The sequence below is a fragment of the Alligator sinensis genome, unplaced genomic scaffold, assembly GCF_000455745.1.
Source record: "Alligator sinensis unplaced genomic scaffold, ASM45574v1 scaffold546_1, whole genome shotgun sequence".
NCBI lineage: Eukaryota > Metazoa > Chordata > Crocodylia > Alligatoridae > Alligator > Alligator sinensis.
The window spans coordinates 407,958-427,632 of NW_005842061.1; the positions used below are offsets into that span (position 1 = coordinate 407,958).

The 19,675-nt window shown below is 43.9% G+C and overlaps 1 protein-coding gene across 4 annotated transcripts in view; it reads left to right on the forward strand.

Moving 5' to 3' along the window:
* The window catches only part of UNC5B (unc-5 netrin receptor B), a 124,217-nt gene that overhangs the window by 66,088 nt on the left and 38,454 nt on the right, over positions 1-19,675 (forward strand). For all 4 annotated transcript variants that reach the window (XM_025203541.1, XM_025203539.1, XM_025203540.1 and 1 more), the window contains one exon: positions 14,380-14,601. In XM_025203541.1, the coding sequence (XP_025059326.1) occupies positions 14,380-14,601 (222 nt within the window). The remainder of the gene's footprint in view (positions 1-14,379; positions 14,602-19,675) is intronic.

Here is a 19,675-nt window from a genome sequence, read left to right on the forward strand (position 1 = left end):
TCCCTACACATCAGAGCATTTTTGGTTATTATAATGATTGACGTCTCTATAAAACACTTCATCCAGAAAGAACCTAAAGCTCTTGGCAAATGTCACGCAACATGAATGGAGCAGAACGACTCAAATGCAGCTCCCTCTGAGGCACAGGACCACATCTGCTTGATAGTGCCTAGCTGGTGAGAACAGGGGCAGAGGACCACAGGGAGGGATCAGTCTCTAGTACTGGCATGTCTCCCTGATAGAAAGTTACTTTGGGGGGAGGGTCAGAGGCTCTTTTAGAAGCCTGTAACAGAACTGTGACTCTTATTAAAAAGACAAAAGCCCCAAACACTGCAAGTGCAGCTACTTCAGTTACCCTTGTATCCTAGCAGCAAGTACCAACAACAGACCCGTCACCTGCTGCTTTAAGTGATGACCACTATCACAAACAACTCACTGGGGATTGACTTGGGGACTTCCAGACCTAAAAGAATGGGATGCCCCTCCCTGACCTGAAGAGCCTGCTCTTTTCTGAGCATTGTACCCTAGTTATATTAATTGTAGATCAAACTTGGAGTAGGCCTGTGTAATAGGCACTAAACAGCAAGTTATGCTTGCACCCTCTGTAGTTGTGTACTGGTGTGTCCCCCTTTTTGAATAGGATAATTGCCCATACAGGTAGAGGACCATAGGAAATAGGCAGTGGGAGAAAATATTATTGGGGGGGCTGGAGGAGCATGCAGTGGGGGCACTGGGCATAGTGCTGCAACAGTGGGATATGGCAGTGGCACTGGAGCAGTGGAGCTGTGCAGAGGTGAGTGCATGTGGGGCGTTGGCCTGACTGCATGCTGAGTGGCACCAGGTGCTGCCGGACAGCGGTGCGGTGGTGGTGCTGCTACTATCAACGGCTACCATGAAATTGACTTGGGGGGGCTAAGCCCCAGCCTTCCTCTGCCCATGGCATAGGGTAGAGTACTGCGGTTTCTAAAGACTGTAATTTTACAAAAGAAATAAAGGGAATGAGACAATCACCTCCCATTGAAACCTTTGAATATCTCAGCCTGAGACGTCAGGCTGGAACCCTGGTGAATGTGTGTGGGAGAGACAGTGATTACAGTCAGTGCAGTGTCCTCAAAAATAATTATTAGTTTGTTGATTCAGGGTGCTTGTCTGAACAGAACTATAAATTCACAGCATATATGTGTATAAGAATCTCTCATCCTTATACCTGTGTGTCTGTCTGTGTGCCTGTCTTCCATATATAATTGTCTCTCTCTCCTTTATTCTAAGGGCTTTTTAGGATAGTCCTTGGCTACACCCCAGCAAGCACAAATGGGCGAGGCAAACAAAAAGGAAGCTAAGGGTGTAATCTATCCTGCAAACACATGTGTGTTTTGGGGTAGGGAAGTGGGCATATAGGAGTGAATCATACCTTTTTTAACACATGGACATTGGTTTCAGATAGGGTTTCCAAACGTATCCAAATGACATGAGAGCAAAATTCCTTTTGAAAATTGCTGGGACTTGTGCTTCTGAATCACTTAGGCATTTGAAAATGCCTCTGTAAATCAGTTTCTTAATAATTTTTCACTAGCTAATAGTATTTAAAAAGGAAAAAGGTTGTGGGGGGAGAGGAGTATGAGAAAGACATGGAGAGAGAGAGAGAGAAGTGTTTTCAGGTTGAAACACAAGCATCCTAGATGCCTAGGTTCAGAAAACAGTATTCTTCTCATGAGTAACCTGGGCCATCTTGTTTACCAACGTTCTTTCTCTCTCTTGTTTCTGTAAATGTTTAGGTCTCAAGTAAATGGTAAAAACTACCTTGCATGATCGCAGAGGGTTGGAAAGGTTAAGGAATGCTATTAGGTTACAGTTTCTTCTCATCTGTAATGCAAAACCTATCTGTATTTTAATTATAGTGGGACCACTATCCCTCAACAGATTTGAAGTGATGTGGACAAGACCATAAAATGTCCTGGTACTGCTTCTATGGCGAAAATCAATTCACACAGAGCAGGCACTGAGCCTAAATATTTTATCCTCTCTCTTCTAATGGCTTGGTTTCACTGAAGCTACAAAGTACACGTAGGTTTGCTGGAATCTTGCAGTCTGTGACTGGTAGTCTAATTTCAAGGACCTGGAAGACTGGAATTGCTGGACCAGACTGAGTGGTGTCAGAGCAGTGTCAGAAATAGCACACAGTGCTTGGATCCTCTAATTGGGCTTTGCTAGTGTTGTTAGTGAGTGGCTGCCATGGGCAATATGAATCTGATTGCATTAGGGAGAGGCTTAAACCTTAACCAACATTGTATCTTTTCTTTTAAACAAGGCAGGGTAGCACATTTTGCCTGACATGCCTGCAGAGAAATGACTGTGCACAAGGGGCTCTTTACAAAAGAAGCTGTCACTTCTGCCTTGTCTCCCTCTGCCAGGGTAGACAGCCGTGTTTAGACTGTGTTTTTGAGTAGGATCATGAAGCTTATCAGGTGTAGGGGGCATACAAGAGATACTGGATGGTCCAGCTCTGTAATTCATTGCCCTGTATGCCTGGACCTGGGAGTGCCAGATTCAGCCCTGATATAACACCTTTGACTTCAGTGTACTCACACCAGGGGGACTGTGAGCCTGTCTTCACACCAGATATTTCCTCTATGGAGATGGAAAAGAAGGAATCAGGAACAGTGCCAATCAAGCAGAGAGAGGGGGAGGCTGGACCAGGCACCCATCACCCTCGTCTCCTGCCTTTCTTTCCAGCCACTGTTCAGGATTAAGGGAGTGCCCCCTGTGCTGCCTCCAAGCAAATGAAATGGTTCTCATCTCATCCCCACTCTCCATCTCAGCTTTTCTTGAAACACCAGCTGCCCAGCATCCAACCAAGCCTTGGTCAGGGTCATACTACAGGGAAATGCAAAAAAAGCTTCCCTTTGATGCCAGCCACCTGTTTGGTGCTCCAGAGTATCGTGTTATATGCCTAGGTGCATATAACATGTGCTACCCAATTCTTGCAGGACCAACACATGTTATTAGCTCAGCACAAGGTGGAGTCTTTCTTAGTCCACTCACCTCCTACTACCATTCATAGCTTGCCATTCCTTGGCTGCTTGTCCTGGCTTCTCTACCCTCCAGGCTTGTGTAAGTCTTGTCTGCTGGAAGGGGCATTGGCAGAAGTGAAGGGAAAAAGCTTTGTGCCCTCACTTTCTCTATCTGTGGTATCTGTAGCTGTTGTGTCTGCAACTGTAAGTGAATCTTGTTCCCTTTTCAAGCAGTTTGCTGTTGCTGTCCTTCTCCCTGTCCTTACTTCCTTATTATTTATTGACATGGCTTGAAAAGCTGGTGGGTTGATGACTTCTGTCTGGATAGAAAATTCTTCCCAGAGGGATTGCTACTGTAGCAAGAAGAAGGTTCACTACTATAGTGAGCACCTTGCTTTCTCCACCCCACGCAGCTTCCATTTGATGCTAATTTTTTTTCTTTTTTCTTAAGTTCTCACTCTTAAGAGTTTTCCTTTTTTATACTAAGAGTCAGTGGGATTCTCAGTTCTTTCACTCATGATGAAGCTAGTGTAAAAGGAAAGAGGTTGTTTTGTTCATGTGTGTTTTCTCCCCTAATAAATGGATTTTTTCCTCCCCTGAGTGTGTTCACTGAGCAGAGAGAATGCAAGAGATTTCCCATGCAGTGGGTGGCCAGGCCTGGCTGGAATTAGTGAGTGTTGGGAGGGGTTATGAAAGGCTGTTTTGATTGTTTATGATAAATGTGCCCAGCATGGTACCCTTCCCTTTTTTCCCCCCAGCAGAATGCTCCCCTCCCCGTCATCCCAAGCTCCCATTCTCCCCCTGGTTTCAGCTCATTTAAACACCAATAACCTGTGTAGGAAATGCTCTCTGCCTGGATCTGAGCTCTTTTCTGTACCTAGGGGTTTCTTCTCTTTTTATCTAGACTTATTGGGCCAGACCCACAGCAGCTATATAGTGATGCTTGGCACAAGTGGGGAGTTGAGATGGGAAGGTTGTCTTAAAGCTGAATGTGATTAGAACCACTTTAGCCTCTTTAGAACCTGCTCTGATTTATACTAGGTGGTAAAGAGCACCAGCTACAGTAACTTCCAGCAAGCTGTGAGGTAAGCTTTCTGCTCCAGCCATGCTCTTGCTTAGAAAGTACTGTGGGATTTGGATTCAGCAAGGCAATCACGATGTGAATGTTACCCAGAGCCTGATTTTTTTTTCTGCTTCTAGTTAGGGTGAATTTCTAAGCCCAATCCTCACAGCGCTTCTTGGTGCTCAGTCTTTTGGTCCTGTGGGTCAGGTTAGTGGCATGGGGCCAGTACACAGGCCTGGATCAAGATCAAGCTTCACGTGCTAGAAGTGGGCCCTATGCTGCCTCTGCCCAGCCTGCATGCCTGAATAGGGCTCTGCATGACCATGGCTGCCCCCCTCCCTCCTACCCCCCACATTAGCTCCACATGCCAGAATTGGCTCTAGGGCCCCCATGTGCCAGCTCATGCCCTGTGCCAGGCCCACCCACCTTTGTGTGCCAGGGTCAGGACCTGGGACCCTGCACTGCCCCCTTCTAACTAACCCCTGCCACCTGAGCACTGAAATTGGGCCTGTGCTGTCCCCAACTATTCCCACATGCTGGGATTGGGCTCTGAGACCTGGCACTGCTGGGCCCCACACATGGGGATCAGGCCTCACACTGCCCTGTGTGCCTAATCTACCACACAGGGCCCATGGGTCCACAAATTTGATATCAGGGGAAGTGGCATTGCTTCCCTACTGCCCAATTTTCAGACCGTGGAGAGCCCCACAGACCAAAAGACATGGGTGCTGGATCTGGCCCACAGGCCGAGGTGGGGTGTGGTGGGTAGGCCTGAGCACCCCTGGTCTAAATCAAAGTCTTCTAGCAATCACCACCACTGTTGTGAATTCTGAGATCTGGAACCTACACAGCAAAGCCAATAGTGGATGATACCCGTTCTTACATTCCTGTTTTAAAGGTTTGATCCCTGACTTGAATTCAAAACTGAGCAGGAATCTAAAAGCCACTAAAACCCAAACAGATTTTTGGAGATCTCATGGGAAATACCCACAGGAAGTGGAAGTATCCTCTGCCCATTGGGCTGTGCTGCCCTTGCATAAATACCTCAAAGGTTATGCAAGTCATGAAGCACAGAACTGGGAGAAGGAGGTAGCTCTGAGTCCCAGTTTTCCGTGTGACTGTGCCTGGGGCCTGTACTTGACTTCTTCCTCATGCCTTTGCTTATTCAGAGTTTCAACAGGCAGACAATTTACAGTGAGTTAGGAGGCAGAGACTTTCTGCATGCCAGCTGCTCTGCCGCAACTGTCCACAAGCGTCTGCCTGCTCTTACCCTGCAGTATGTTAGCTGTTTCATTTACCCTTCATTTGCCACTGGGTAGGTTCAGGCACACATAGACACTTACCATGGAGCAGCTTACATTCATTAAGGTTCTCCCCCAGATCAGCTCACTGTAACTCTTTTGCTTGTCTGTACCCTCCAAGTTCCACAGCAGACGCATGTTTTGTGGTACCCAGAGAGTTCCCACAACTTGATACTGAATTCATAATTGATGAAGGAGCTTACACAAGAATATAGGACTAGAAAGGACCCTGTGGGTCACTGAGTCCAGAGCCTTACCACTAGAAGCAGTCATGGCATAGACATTAAACCTACAAGGGTCTATAAGAACATCTACTCTAGCCTCCCTCCTTACCAGCACTGCACAAGGCAAAAAACCCACCCCCCAATACCTTTATACCCATTTTATGCCACTTAGTGTAGAAGACCAAACCCCTCAAAGACTACAGTGTGCCATAGGAAAAGAGCAAGAGAAACCATGGGCAGTGCCAGTGACGTGATCAGCTTGGTGATCATGACCTGGGAGGCAGTGAAAGAGCTCAAGTTGGGGGAAACAAAAGGACCGGTCAGAACTCCAGAAGGAAGTCTGAGGACCACAGTCACCCCATCCTGAGTGAAAAATGGCCATATTTTAACTAGGGTTCATACAATTCATGGGAACAGCCCAGCCATCAATCATGGGAAAGCAAGCCTCACCGAATCTGTTATCCGCTGAGGCTTGTATCTTGTCTCATATCTTTTGGTTCTGTAATGAAATGTGAGAGAACTGGAAGCCTCCTGTCTGTGTCCAGGCTGCGACAGCCTATTAGATTCATGGCAGTGAAAGGAGGAGTGAGGAGGTTAATAGCACGCGCTTTCCCTTCCCGGAGCTGCAGGCCGGCTGGGGGTTGAAGAACTCTGCTGCTTGATTGTAATAAAGATTGCTAGCAGTTATTTCTTCTCTTTACCTTTTTCTCCTGCCCCCTTCTCTACCTACTTTAAGTAATAGAGAAATAAAAGGTGCATTACAGGGGCCAGGGAGCCTGGCTTGAGCTGCCACTTCGTGTATTCAGTCTCTTCACTTTTGTCTGTGAGCAATAGCTGAAATGGAAAGCAAGGAAGTGTATGTGTATGTGCCCACCTGAGACCTTGTCTCATGGCTTTTTGTTTCTCTTCCATTTTCTAAAGGAAGACAGAAAAGCTCTTTTTTAGTTGCAGTTCTATCTCAATGTAAGCAGAGATTGACCTTCCTGAAGTTGTGCCAAGGACACAGGGCTTTGACTACCTTAGTTAAAAAAGCCCTCTGAGGTGGTCCTCAGAGTTGGGTGATCTCTCAGGTGGAGGCTTGTTCTGCTGGGTTTATCACTACTCAGGTATTGACAGATCCAGCAGGCACTTTAAGAGACTAATGGAATTCTAGTGTTTACATTCTTTATATACAAATCGGCTTTGTAAATGACCCTGGCATTATTTTGGGGAGGGGAAAAATGAACCAAATATATTGTAAAATGAAGTGGGGGAGTGGGGGGAGGTCAGGGAATTAACACATTTTAACACTTTAGGAGCTGGTGTAAGGGTGGTGGGGAGGAGGATGGACTTTTATTACCCTTTCATGTCAATGACATATGCAAGCTTTCTACAAGCTGTGGGGAAACTAGCTGCTTTCCCTTAAACCCAGCAGCAGTAGGTGGCAGGGGCCAGCCCTGGCTAGCTGTTGGCCTGGCAGGGCCAGTTTCCTCCTCCCTCTGTGCTGCTTAATCATGATAGCTCCTTGGAGCTCAGTGGTATCTGCATGGAGAAGGTCATTATGTGAGACCAGAGTATGGAGGGAACTGGGAGACTTGAGGTAAAATACACTATCATCATCAAAATAAAAAATCACCCCTTCCCCTTGAAAAACTAAGGATGGCCAAACACCTTGGCAATATAGTACTGAACTGATGCATGCAGATGGAAAGGGAATGGTGTGGTCTAGTATTTAGAATTAGAGACAAGGATTGAGATGGTTCTGTGGCCTAGTCCCAACCAAAGTGCCAATTCACCGCATGAATGTCCCCATTGTACCTCTCACTCAGCTTCCTTCCTTGTCTGCCAGTTAATCCGGTTTGACTGCTATGGCAAGAAACCTCCCTAAAACTGAATTCTGCATCTAGGTGGAGCTCTTTTTAGGACTATATTGCCTATACTCCAGTACTGTGAAAACATGTTGAGCAGAAAGCAGTGTTGACATACCCTACAGATCCTATCCCCTAGATGTGAAATGGGACTTGAATATCAGGCACTAGATGAATCTGGTTCATATATGAGGAGCAAGAAAGTGCTTCCTGTACTGTAGTGAGGGTTGCTGTTTGGTCACAGGAAGGCATGGGAGTTAGAGGTACTACCTTGGGGGAGTGTTTTTGTTACTGAGCCCCAAGCAGGGGCCTGATGAGCTGTCTTTGCTCCCCTCCTAGGTCCTTGCAGAGCTGCAGGGAAGAAAGAGAGAGTAGAAACATCTCCAACAGAAGTAGCACAAATCCTTTTCACAAATAATCAAGAATGAGTCACAAATCTGTTGATTTTTTTTTTATCTGCGTTTGCCATGAGTCATCGGTAATTTTTTTTCTCCAAAATCCTCTCTGATGACCCAAATCTTCAATTATAATCAACAAAGAAGCAAAGCGTCTTGCTGGGGAAGGGAAATGTCTTGATTTCAGTTTGGTTAACAATGGGCCCCCTTGCTCATGCCAGAATGATTTGCAAGGTGTTCTGTACCAAAGTTGGCCTGCTGCCTATGTTATGCTCAAATTATGAGAAAAAGGCAAGCACAGAGCAATGCTGCATAGGGGTATGGAAACATTTGTGTTTGGGATGTTGCTTTAGCGTATGATGTTGTGATGCAGCATGATCCTGTCATGACGCAACATCACAGCCCAAAGATGAAAGCTCTTTGAGTGGTGACTTTTGATAGTGTGTTTATTCACCTCCCTGATTGCTGTGCGAGCTGGGTTTGTGGGTCATGGGGCTGATGCATATACATTGGGACCCTTCCATGAATTTTAGGTAGGAGTTGGTCTTATGTGTAAGCTGATGATGAAAGAACCTTGTAAACTAGGAGACAACTATCCCTGTCTTTCTGCAAGTGCCCTCCTCAGCAGAGGTTTTTGCATGTGCAATTTCTAAACTGCTGTGCTCTTTGCCCCTGACCTGGGGTTTTAAATCTTACTTTAAAAAATAAAAAAACCAAACAACTGGCACATACACTGCAGCGAGAAACTTAATCGGTAGCTTCAGGCCTGCATTACAACTCTGGCCAGGGATAATATATCTTTAAGTACTTGTAATCTTCTGAAATTCCCCTCAGCCATGCCTGGGAGAGGACTGGAGATTACCAGGGGCAGGGGAGGGAAGTGAGTGGGGGGGAACTCTGCCAGACGCACTTTAAGAGACTAATGGATTTCAAATGTTTACATTCTTTATATACAAACCTGCTTTATAAATGATCCTGGCATTATAGTTGTAAAACAAAGTCATAAAAACAGCCTGCAGCTCAGGCAAAGAGCATAAACGGCCCTTTCCACAGGCAGACAAAAGGGAAGCAGAGCACGCACCAATCAATATTTATGTGTGTATCTGTGTTTTTGCAGCATGGAAGGGAGGTGGAACATGTTACCGATCTAGGCTATGAGCCCCTGTGGTGGGAAGGTGAGGTGGAGGGGCTGATTTTTATGCTAGGTGGATACTGGGTCTCAGGAACAGGAAGTGCCATCGGTAGAGCCAATTGGTTGCTGTGTAGGCTTCACTTACAAAGCTGTCACAGTGGACCTCACCTCTGAACTTCAGTCCAAATTACCTGCTACTAGCTGTTTCAGTTTCCAATCCCCACTGTCAGTGCACCTCATTCCTTACTTGAGATATACCCCTTACTCCAGTCTGAGGTTTCTCATGGGCTGTGCCTACTAGTGAGGATGAACTGTGCTAAAACTTATGCTACTTTGAGATATCAGTAAAGGCTTGATTGAGGACACTATACTCATTTCACCTGTGATCCTTTCCTTTGTTAGGACTTCTGCTTATGCCTATGTGAGCAAACAGCCAATACATAGATTCACGACTTCTGGAATAGTAAAGATACTAGAGAAGTCTGGAGACCTGGTTTCTATTCTTCCCCCTATCAATGAGCTACTTGCACTGTGACACTGGCCAACTGATGTGCCACATGACATTTTGCCTGCCTCTATAAGGGGAAAAGCAGAATAGTAGCACTGCAGAGATGCAAAGGCTGTATTAAGAAGTTTGAGGTTGCAGTATGAAAAATGCTAGAGGAATGATTTTTTTTAAAAGGAAAGGCTTAACCACTAATGCTAAGTTAGCTTCATTGGCTGTATTTGTTACCCACTCAGCTCTACTCAGTCAGTCCTGTTTGCCAAAAATATCTAGGATGGTGGCATCAAAGGGCTTGTATTACTCTAAGTTACTTGCTGAACACGGTATCAAACAGCAGCTTAAAAAAGGTGAGATCCTCTGTGTTTCAGGGTCTCACCGTGTGTGAAACAGGACTCGGTATAAGGCACAAAGTAATACTAAGGCAGCCATTGAACTGCTGTTTTAGAATTATAAGGAGGAAAAAGAACTTGAGATAATGGCTGCATGCGTAGGACCAGGAGAGCCTCACTTCAACTCACTAGTGGCGTGCAAGACGGTATAGTGGCTTGGTTGTAAAAGCCTCCTCTTCAGTGCTTTGCTAGTACATTTGTGCTTATGCTTGCATGTTTCATCCTGCTTATTGTTTCTGGCTTAAACAAGCAGAAGGTGGCCAGTGCTTAGATGCAAGACCTCAAAGAACTGTATCGCTACTACAAGTGGTGTTTGACTTTTGAGCGGAGAGGCAATGTTCCTCCTGCTGATACAAGACTGGCTCACTATCACAGCCTGGTTGCCTTGCAATGGTGTGAGTTAGCAGTCGTCTGACTGATGCAGTAGGAAAGAGTCTTCAATGTAGCTCTACTCCATCCCCCTGTACTAGTTGTTCTTAACACCATGCAGGGCAGAAACCATGTTTATGGTACTTATTAATTGTTTCTGTGCCCCACTGTTCCGCTGAAACCTTGTTGTGCCTGGCAGTTGTGAGTCATCAAGGGTTTGGAGCTCTTAGCAAAGGGCTGTGGTCTGCAATATCATGCTGCAGTGGTTAAATCATGCATTCCATTAATAGCGTCACATATGGTATTAATGTGGTCAGTAGTTTTGATTACATTCCTGCAGCTGACCCTGATTCTTCCCTCAGGCATGTTTCCCTGAGTGCTGATATATTGCCCAAATCCCCTTGCTCCTGATCCCTTTAACTTATGAGGGAGCCCCTCACTTCTGTCTCTCTGTCTAAGTGCAAACAGTTGAAAAGCCTGAGGCTGAATCGATTCAGTTTTTGCAGGTTAGTCTAAATTGCATAGATTGAACTGATAAGCAATTGAACAGACATTCACTTTTGATTTGGGAAATGCAGCCACATGCCTGCAGTGGCTCAGGCCAGAAGCTGGGGGGATGCTAGAGCAGACAGCTTGGGCCAAGTGTAGCCTGTCTACCCTGCAAGGGAGAGTTTGTAAGGGAGGTGCAAAGCATGCTGAGATGCAGGGGGACTGAGCTAACTTGAATGTGGAGGGGATCTGGGACAGAAATTCAATAAACTAATTTAATCTAAATCAATTAAGTCTGATACTACAGCCATTCAGGTTTATCTTAAATCGGTTTCAGCCATTTTGAAAACAATTTAAATGCACTGAACTTCTGTTGTGTTACAGATTTGAACCGGTTTCTGATCACATATACCAGTTTGTGTAATTTCTGTCCCTAGTCTCTCAGGGCTGGCTATTCTCTTGGGGACCTTGATGCATTTGCTACTGATGCCTTTATTTATGAGACAAGATATAAAGCTGCCAGAATATATGGTCCTCTGTCCTCACACTGGTGCTTTCTTAACTGGTAGGATTTAGGAGACAGGACATCTATTTATGAAATCCTGCAGTTCTGGAGAACTTTACATTTTAGCCACATGTTTTGATCTTCGTAAAAACATATTCTCCTTCTCTTCCCCCCACCAGCTTGTTTCGTCTCTCCTTCCACTGTGATGGTTTGAGGCACCAGCCGGCAGCCTGGCGCTTGAGCTGAGCAGCAGATTGTAACTACACGCCAGGAGGGCATTGTATGCCCTAATTACCCCGTGTCCCAGTGCAATTGGTAGGGTGCTGAGAAAATTACAGACCTGCAAATGAAATCAGGGAGGAAATGGCCAGCAGCAGTAGCAGAGAGGAGACGAGCCAGAGAGAGAGAGAGAAATTAGCCTGAAGTTTAATTCATTGTTTCCAAAAGAGCAGTTAATGGATTATGACAAATGTCCTACTGCTCTCCCTTAGTGCTGTGTTAAATGGAAATGGAAAGTCAATTTTCCTAAATGGATTTTAAACGATTGACCTCGCGTGTTTTTTCACTCGTTTATGTTTGCTTGGGAGGCAGCTTGGTCATCGGGCTTTCTTGGACCACTTCCTCTCTTGTTTCCTTGTTATTTCCCATATATTTTTCAGTGCTCTGGGATCTCCCTTTTTTTTACCCTTGCTTTCTACCAGAGGTGAGGAAGGAGGGGGTTTGCCTCACTGTGGACAGATCTAGTGATGTTTTCACCAGCCTGGTGATATTAAATACTGTCTTTAACACACCAGTGCCCAAAGCCAAGACTTGCTGTTTAAGTAAATTAGCACGTGGCCTTCATGTACAAAGAAAAGCCTGAAAATGTGGCCCACTGTTAGTTGTGTAACATTGTGGCCCAATGTTAGTTGAAGGCCTAGGAATTAAAAAGCTAAGTAGAAGAAACCCCAGTTTTATTTTCATAAATAATCATGATATTTTTGGGAACCTGACTCATGATCTTTGAACAGATGAGGCTCATGATTCTGTTAATTTAAGTTTTGGGTCCAGGAAAGTTCTGGAGTGACAGCAGTGGTTAGAGCCACACACACTTCCACCATGCAGCCTGGCTTCTGCATCTGAGACCTGAGTTCTGCAGTTTTAAGATTACATCTATGTGTAGGTATCCACTAAACTTTGCATACTGCTTAAAGTTGTGATCAAACCTGCATACCTGACTTCTGGTCTCTAGAGACAAGAGTAATACAAGAGATAAGACGCATATACACTAATACACGAATACAAGACACACCAATACAAGAGACAAGACACACTAATACAAGAGACGAGACTAATTGCTTCTCAGCCTCTTGAAGGCTCAGATCAAGTGTAGTCTTTTCTTCAAGTGTTCTAGGGTCTGTTTGTCTTTGTATGCCTGTTTTATAAAGAAAATGGCATGGCTACAATAGAAGCAGTCATGCTGATGTGAGCAAGAGATCATGAAGATTCAAAATTCATTGAGGTCAAATCCATTATCAGTTCAACGGTGTTGGCTGTAGAAAAAATAAGAAATGACTTCTTTAGATTATATTTATAGCTGTTCCAAAACCTCTTTTCTTCATTTGTGTGATAGTGTGAACATTGTGTGTATGCTCTTTTGAGAGAGAGAATCAAATCAAAAGCATAGAGAAATGTGCCTGTTTGCAAAAACTGTGGGAGAGTTGGCTGGCACTGGGACCAGTGGAATCCAAAAAACAGCTCTGTCTAAAAACTAAAGAGAAATCTATGTGATTTATGTGACGGTGGTGGTCAGCTTTCCCAATGCTAGCCCTGCTGGCGTTTTGTTTGGATCATACCGATGCATTCCTTTAGCCTGTGGTATCGGAGGCTCTGGAGCAGTGCCAAACCCTCTGCTTTCACTCTCAGAGAAGGAGACCTATAAAGAGCTGACATGGAACAGAAGACCGGGTAGAAGATGAGACAAGCAGCCTCCTACTCATTTCAGCTTTTAGGTGTAGCATGCGGTTTTTTAAATCCCTGTCATCTTCTTCCATGACTTCTAGGTCTGTCTCTCAAGTATGTCTCTTCAGTGCAGCCTCAGGTGCCTTGCATGTCTTGACATTGTATTCACGTTACTATTTGTGGAAACAATGAGGTAGCTCTGACATGAAGCTCCGGCCACAAGTCCTGGGTGCATCATATTTTCTATAGCCGTTTGTACCGCAGCAAGTACCTTCACCTGGCAAGACCCACAGAACTGTCATACCTGTGGAGTACCAGGGGTCCAGTACCAGTATAAATGCCACTTTTCTTTTTCATAAGCAGAATGACTGGACGTAAGCGGGGACATGGTGGACCCATAGGTGCAATAGCTCACAGGAACCACCATGGTCCCAGTTATGACAGGGTGGTAGAGTGTTGTTGGTCATAAGTGCCTTTACAACTATTATAACCTAACAAAAAAGGTCCTCATGTGTTTCTAAGTATTTGCTTTTCTTCTTTGAGAACAGCCCCACTACCTCGTCCCTGTCACAACCAAGGGATAGTGCCGTTTCTCCTGTAAGTCTTCCCTCACTGGATAAGGTACAACATATGCAGCTCCTCCTAAGCCCATGAATACCCTGTATCAGTCAGACCATGTCACTGTAGTGACATCCTCTAAAGCCTGACCTGTAGGGTCCTCTGTCCTGAACAGTCCAGGAGTGAGTACCAAAACAGGGGTCTTTCTGCAATGTCTTAAGGGTCCTGGGCTGGCTCTGTTTGGTTATAGTTCCACCATTTGAATGTGGCACACTGAAAGTTATAAAGAGAGCTCTCCCTGTAGGCTCCTTAGCCAACAGATAAACCAGTCATTTTTCTGCTCCTTCCATCGCTGGTAAAGGCATCTGAGAAAGAAGGAAGGTGAAGGCAGCCATTCTGCCCTCTATGCCTGGAATATTTGAGCGATAAACAGGGGAAGGATTAAATCAAGAAGAAAGTAATTATTTTCAGGCTTTTAAGAAGGTTTTTCAAACTATGTGAAGTGAAAGTAACACTAGTAGAGGAGTTGGCAGTGATGTGTTAAACAAAGAGCTAATTGGTTTTGACTTGTGTTATGCAGCTTGCAGAAGTATTTTCAGAGCACACTTAGTAGAGTAACTCTTTTCCCTCTTCTCTCACTTTCTTTGCAGGAATTGAGTATGGCGATGTGCTTCCAGATTCTTTCCCATCAGCCCCTGCAGAGACCCTCCCCCATTTCCTGCTGGAGCCACAGGATGCATACATTGTCAAGAACAAGCCTGTGGAACTTATCTGTAGAGCCAACCCTGCTACCCAAATCTATTTCAAGTGCAATGGCGAGTGGGTCAACCAGAACGACCATATCACAAAGGAGAGCCTGGATGAGGTCACTGGTGAGAAACCACTGCAGACCCATTCTGGTCCAGTTATCTTTTTCCTTCCCCTCTCTTCATTTCTTTCTGTCTATATAAAGGCTATGCTATCTGCAGCACAATGGCATTTAAAACACATTTTTTAGGCATGATTGCAATGGAGGAATAATGATACACTTCTAAATATCACTTTCAGTGGTGATCTTACAGGATGGTTCCCCTTCAAGTGTCTTGGGTCCCTGGAGCACATTCACTTAATGGCACGATGATGTCTGTTCTCTGATCCCAACAATTGCACCTCCTCTTATGTCACACATGCCTGGCATGACACATGCTTTTGTGATACAGTATCAGATCCAAATCATGCCATTACTACTTCCCAGTGCAGGGGTAGCCTGAGATCCCCCTGCACCAGTAAATAGAAATCTGGGTGCCTGGTGAACCAGTGTGGTCCTGGGGCTGGGCTGGACAATCAGTTGAGGGCCAGTTGGAGATTCAAGCACAGTGCCAAAGGTGACACCAACAATCAGCTGTTTGTGGGTCCCAGTCCTGGGACTGCACTTGGGCCTGTCCCAGAGCCCTGCCATGCAGCTCAGGCTGCATGCTAGGGACCCTTTCACATATTCAATTTAAAGTGCAATGGAAAGCTGCTGCAAAATTATAACATATATTTTGTGGGAAAATATAGTGGCTTATTTCCCATTTGATTGCACCATTAGTTCCCTGAACATGTCGCTGGGCCACTATTTAAGAAGCAATTAATTGATTAATCACGTCTTAAGTGTAACATCTACCAGAGGCCTCTAGAAACCTCTTCCTGGGCCATTACAGTTACATATTTCTGAAATTCAGGAGAGGACCTATTACCTCATAAACAATGAACAAGGTATAAGACTCAAAGCACAAGAAGCAGTTAAAAGCTTTTATGCTAGCTTGCCTCTGCAGTAATCAGTAAAGTGAGGTGGCAAATGAACTGAGCCCTTAGTGATGCTAATATAGGCTCTAATAACTCAGGATGCAATTGTCCTGGAGAGAGACTATGATTGCTCCTGACTATTTACTAGTTTGTGTTTTGTTGGCTGCCTGGAGGGAGGCCTTATCTGTACAGATTGCCCTTTCGTCTGCTGAAAAGCATGGGCTGGACTGGCACAGAGAAAGTAAGTCTGGGAGCAGGTGGTCAAGGCAGTAGTGTTCTACAGAACAAAGTCATCAACTTGAGTCATTGTGATGCTGTGTCGTGATGTCACTTTTCCATCTTTGGGCCCCTGTGTCAGTGTTAATGCTGCATCCTTATGTCACGGCGCACCATCAAGTAGTAGCAACCTAACAAAGCATATCAGGTCACAATGCAGCTCACTGTATCATCCAATCAAGAAATGGAATTGACCTACACAGTTGTCTAACTCATCTCTTGGCCAACATAGTTGTTCCTGTTTTGTACTTATAGCTGTTCTATCCAGCCCTCTCTTGATTCCTTCCTATTATTTTCTACTTTCCTTTTGTATCAAATTAAGCATCTGTTCTTCTTGGCTGTCTCTCCCATCCAACTACTTGGAGATTGATAAAGTTTCACTTTGTTAATCCTTGCTTATTCAAGCTATATACATTTCACTTTTGCTTAATCTTCCTCAAAATAAATGTCTCCAAACCAGTGATCATTTTTGTTGCTCTTGACTATATCTAGTATATCCTGAGATAGGACTGTACATGATTGAATGTGTTGTTGGAGGGAATATTCACGTAAGAACCAAAGACTAAAGGACTGTGACCTCCATTGTGTATAATATGATGTCTGTATACTCCACCCAAAATTGCATTGATCTTTTGTGCCGCCATATCTTCTTTCTAGCTAACAGCTAATTTGCACTCCTCTATCATCTGAAAGTCCCTTTCAATATTTACTCCTTCCTAATTTTTCTTCCTTCCATTGTACATCTATGTTTGAGATTATTTTCCCACAGGTGTATTAGCTGGTATTTTTCCAATTCATTTTTATCATTTCCTGCCCATTTTTCCAATCTTACTAGGTCATTTTCTATGATTTCTTTGTCTTCACTGCTATTTACAGCCCTTCTCAATTTTTCATCCTCTGTGAATTTTAATAGAATTGTTGCTCCTTCAAGATCATTGATGAAGATATTAAATAAGGGTGGACCTATCAAATCCCCTTGCTGTACCCCACCAAAAAGCAATTCATCAGCAAGTTTAAAACAATTGCTTCTTGGAACAGGTGGTTCTAAAGCACACACAACAGAGACTCAGCTTAGTCCTATGCAACAAACAAGTCTATTCAAGAAGTTACTGTAATTGAGTCAGTTAATAGCAGTAACCACAATATAATTATGGTCAATACCTTTGCAGGAGAAATCAAACTAGCATAGCTGTTGTAGATGAAAATTATTCCTCTCCAAGGTACCAATGTCAACAAAACAGTGGATAAAGTTGGACTTTCATAAAGTAACTCACAAGAAGCTGTTAAGAAACTAAGCAGTTGTGAAGTGAAAGAAGTAAAATACTGTAGCACAGATCAGAAAGTAGCTAAGAGGAAGAAAAATGAGAGTTAGACTACATGCTCAATTGTTAACATGGCAAAAATGGACAATGGAGAAAGCACTGGGAACAGTTCTGGTCAAATGCATTCAGAAGACGTTTGGGCAGAATTTTCAGAAGCATGTACAGGAATCTGGGATGCAATTTCTATCCGATGTCATTGGCTTCATGGAGTAGAGTAGAGAGGCAGGGTGCTACTGCAAGAGAGGGCATCAGAGGCCAGGTTAACCCTTTCCTGGCCCTGCAACTGCTTCAGTTTTATATGGCAGAAAATGATCCAAAGCCCTGAATTTGGTGGTGGCTGCAGGGCCAGGGAATAGTGGCTCTTGGCAGTGACACTTCCTCTTTCAGCAGCATCCTGTCCCCACTCTGCTCCACAGAGTGCTCTGCGCTCTTTACTGAACGCCCACGTGCAGCACATGTGCTGCGGGTTGGCCACCCCTGGTCTAGGGAAAACCCTGAAAAACCTTAGAAGAAACTAACAAAGCTAGGTGAATGGGTGTCACAATGGCTGATGAAAGTCAGTGGTGTCCAAAATAAGGTGATGGTCATCAAAAGCTACCCACAATTACTTAGGCCTGTTTCAGAGCTCTAAATTAACTGGAGTCTCACAGGAAGAAAAGACATGGGGTCAGGGCGGACAGCTTGATAAAAAGCTGTGTTCAGTGTTTCTTGGCAAACAAAAATGCAAAAAGTCCACATGGGGAATAGGACAGAAAATAATACTGAGACTTGTATATTGTCATTGTATAAACCAATAATATGTCTTTACCTGGACCAGTTTTATTAACCCTCTCTCAAAAAGATAAAGCAGAAATTGGCAATGAAAGTGATTAGAGGCAGACAAAGATTTCCATTTGAGAAAAGAGTGAAAAGTTTGGGGCTGTTTTATTCAGAGAAAAGATGAATCAGAGGGTAGAGAGTACAAAATAAATGGCACAGAGTAGGTAGATCATGTGCTTCTCATTATACAATGAGAGGACATTTAATGAAATTGAAAGGCAGCATATTTCAAACTGCAAAAGGAAATACTTTTTTTACACAATGCATAATCAACCTGTAGGACTCATTCCTACAACGTATCATAAAGGCCAAGAGCTTAGTCAGATTCACAAAAGGATTAGATGTTTAATGGATAATGAGAACATTCACAGATAGGATTTAAAATGGGTATGAGGGGATATAAACTCTCTCATGCATCAGAGCATATGTCAACCACTAGCAGCCTGGATTAAGGGAAAACTTACCTTAGGGTTGTAATATTCCATAGTTATCCATTACAGGGTTTCTCGCCTCTTCCTCTGAAAATCTGGTATTGGCTATTGATTAGCTGGGACCACTAGTTAGATTTTAATCAATTGATTCACTTGAGGTTCCATACCATTTCTGTCACTGATTTTGTAATTGTCCGGAAGCAGAAAACCAATCAGGTTCCTCATGTTATATCGGTTCTTTCTAAACCCACCAGTGTGATGGAGTCATTATCACTTGAAGTCGTGATTGGAAGATGGAATATATATATTAAAAAGCTACTCATTACAGAAGACATGGGTTGGACACAGAAATTACAGGGTGTGCTTCCAGAGCTTCTGTGACCACTATTACTTCTGTCCTTAAAATATATGAATTGTGTTCATTGTTCATGACCCTGCTAGGCTTTAATGAGGGGGGCAGGAGGTTCCCTCTTTTTTTTTTTTTCTTACTAATACTCTACTATAAGCAGAGTAACTGTCAGGCTCACTCTTCTTGCTTTTCAGATGATCATCACTACATTGTCTTTTCTCCATTCAATCAGTATTTCTCAAGATTTCCACAAATTTTTAAAATCAAATATCAGTGATATCTATGGACCAGCTGATTCATATATGTTTGTATTTTCCAAGTATTCATTTACCTGTCTGTTGAAAACTGCCCAATTGTTTTACTGTGTTTTCTTGTTGAAGGCAGATTGTAAAAGCCTGTGGTATGCTCAGCCATTCTGAAATCATTCATTTAATCCTTTGCTTAATTTATTAAGCAATCTGTTTTCCCCCAATCAGATCTATAAAATCTTATCTCATCTCACCTACAGTCCCTTTGACTTATAGCATAGTATTTCAGTCTAGACTTTTTGTTGTCCATAAATTTTTCTTTCCTAGTCTTAACTCTGAGTTGACTTCATTCTGTAAATTCTCGTTGGCCTGCTTCTCCACAGCCATTCAGTAAAGGAAAGTGCGTGTTTAACTGACATTTGATCAATTCCACATAAAATCCCAAAGGCTCTTTCCTGCATTTTTCTTTTCCAGAGAATTTCTAGACTCTTATATCTTATTTTCTAGATTTTCTAATAAATAAATGTATTGAGGACTCTACTTGCTATGCGAGCTGAGTTTGCAAGTTGCAGGTCAGACCCGTGAAAATTAGGGTTGTTGTGCGGGTTTAGGGATGGATGGCTGCCCTCAAGATAGGTGCCTCACAAATCAGCCTTTTCAGTCCCTCCCAGGTTAATGTTTCCTTCTGGGTTCACGTATGGCAGCTATCTCTGTAGTTGGTGATTACCAGGAAA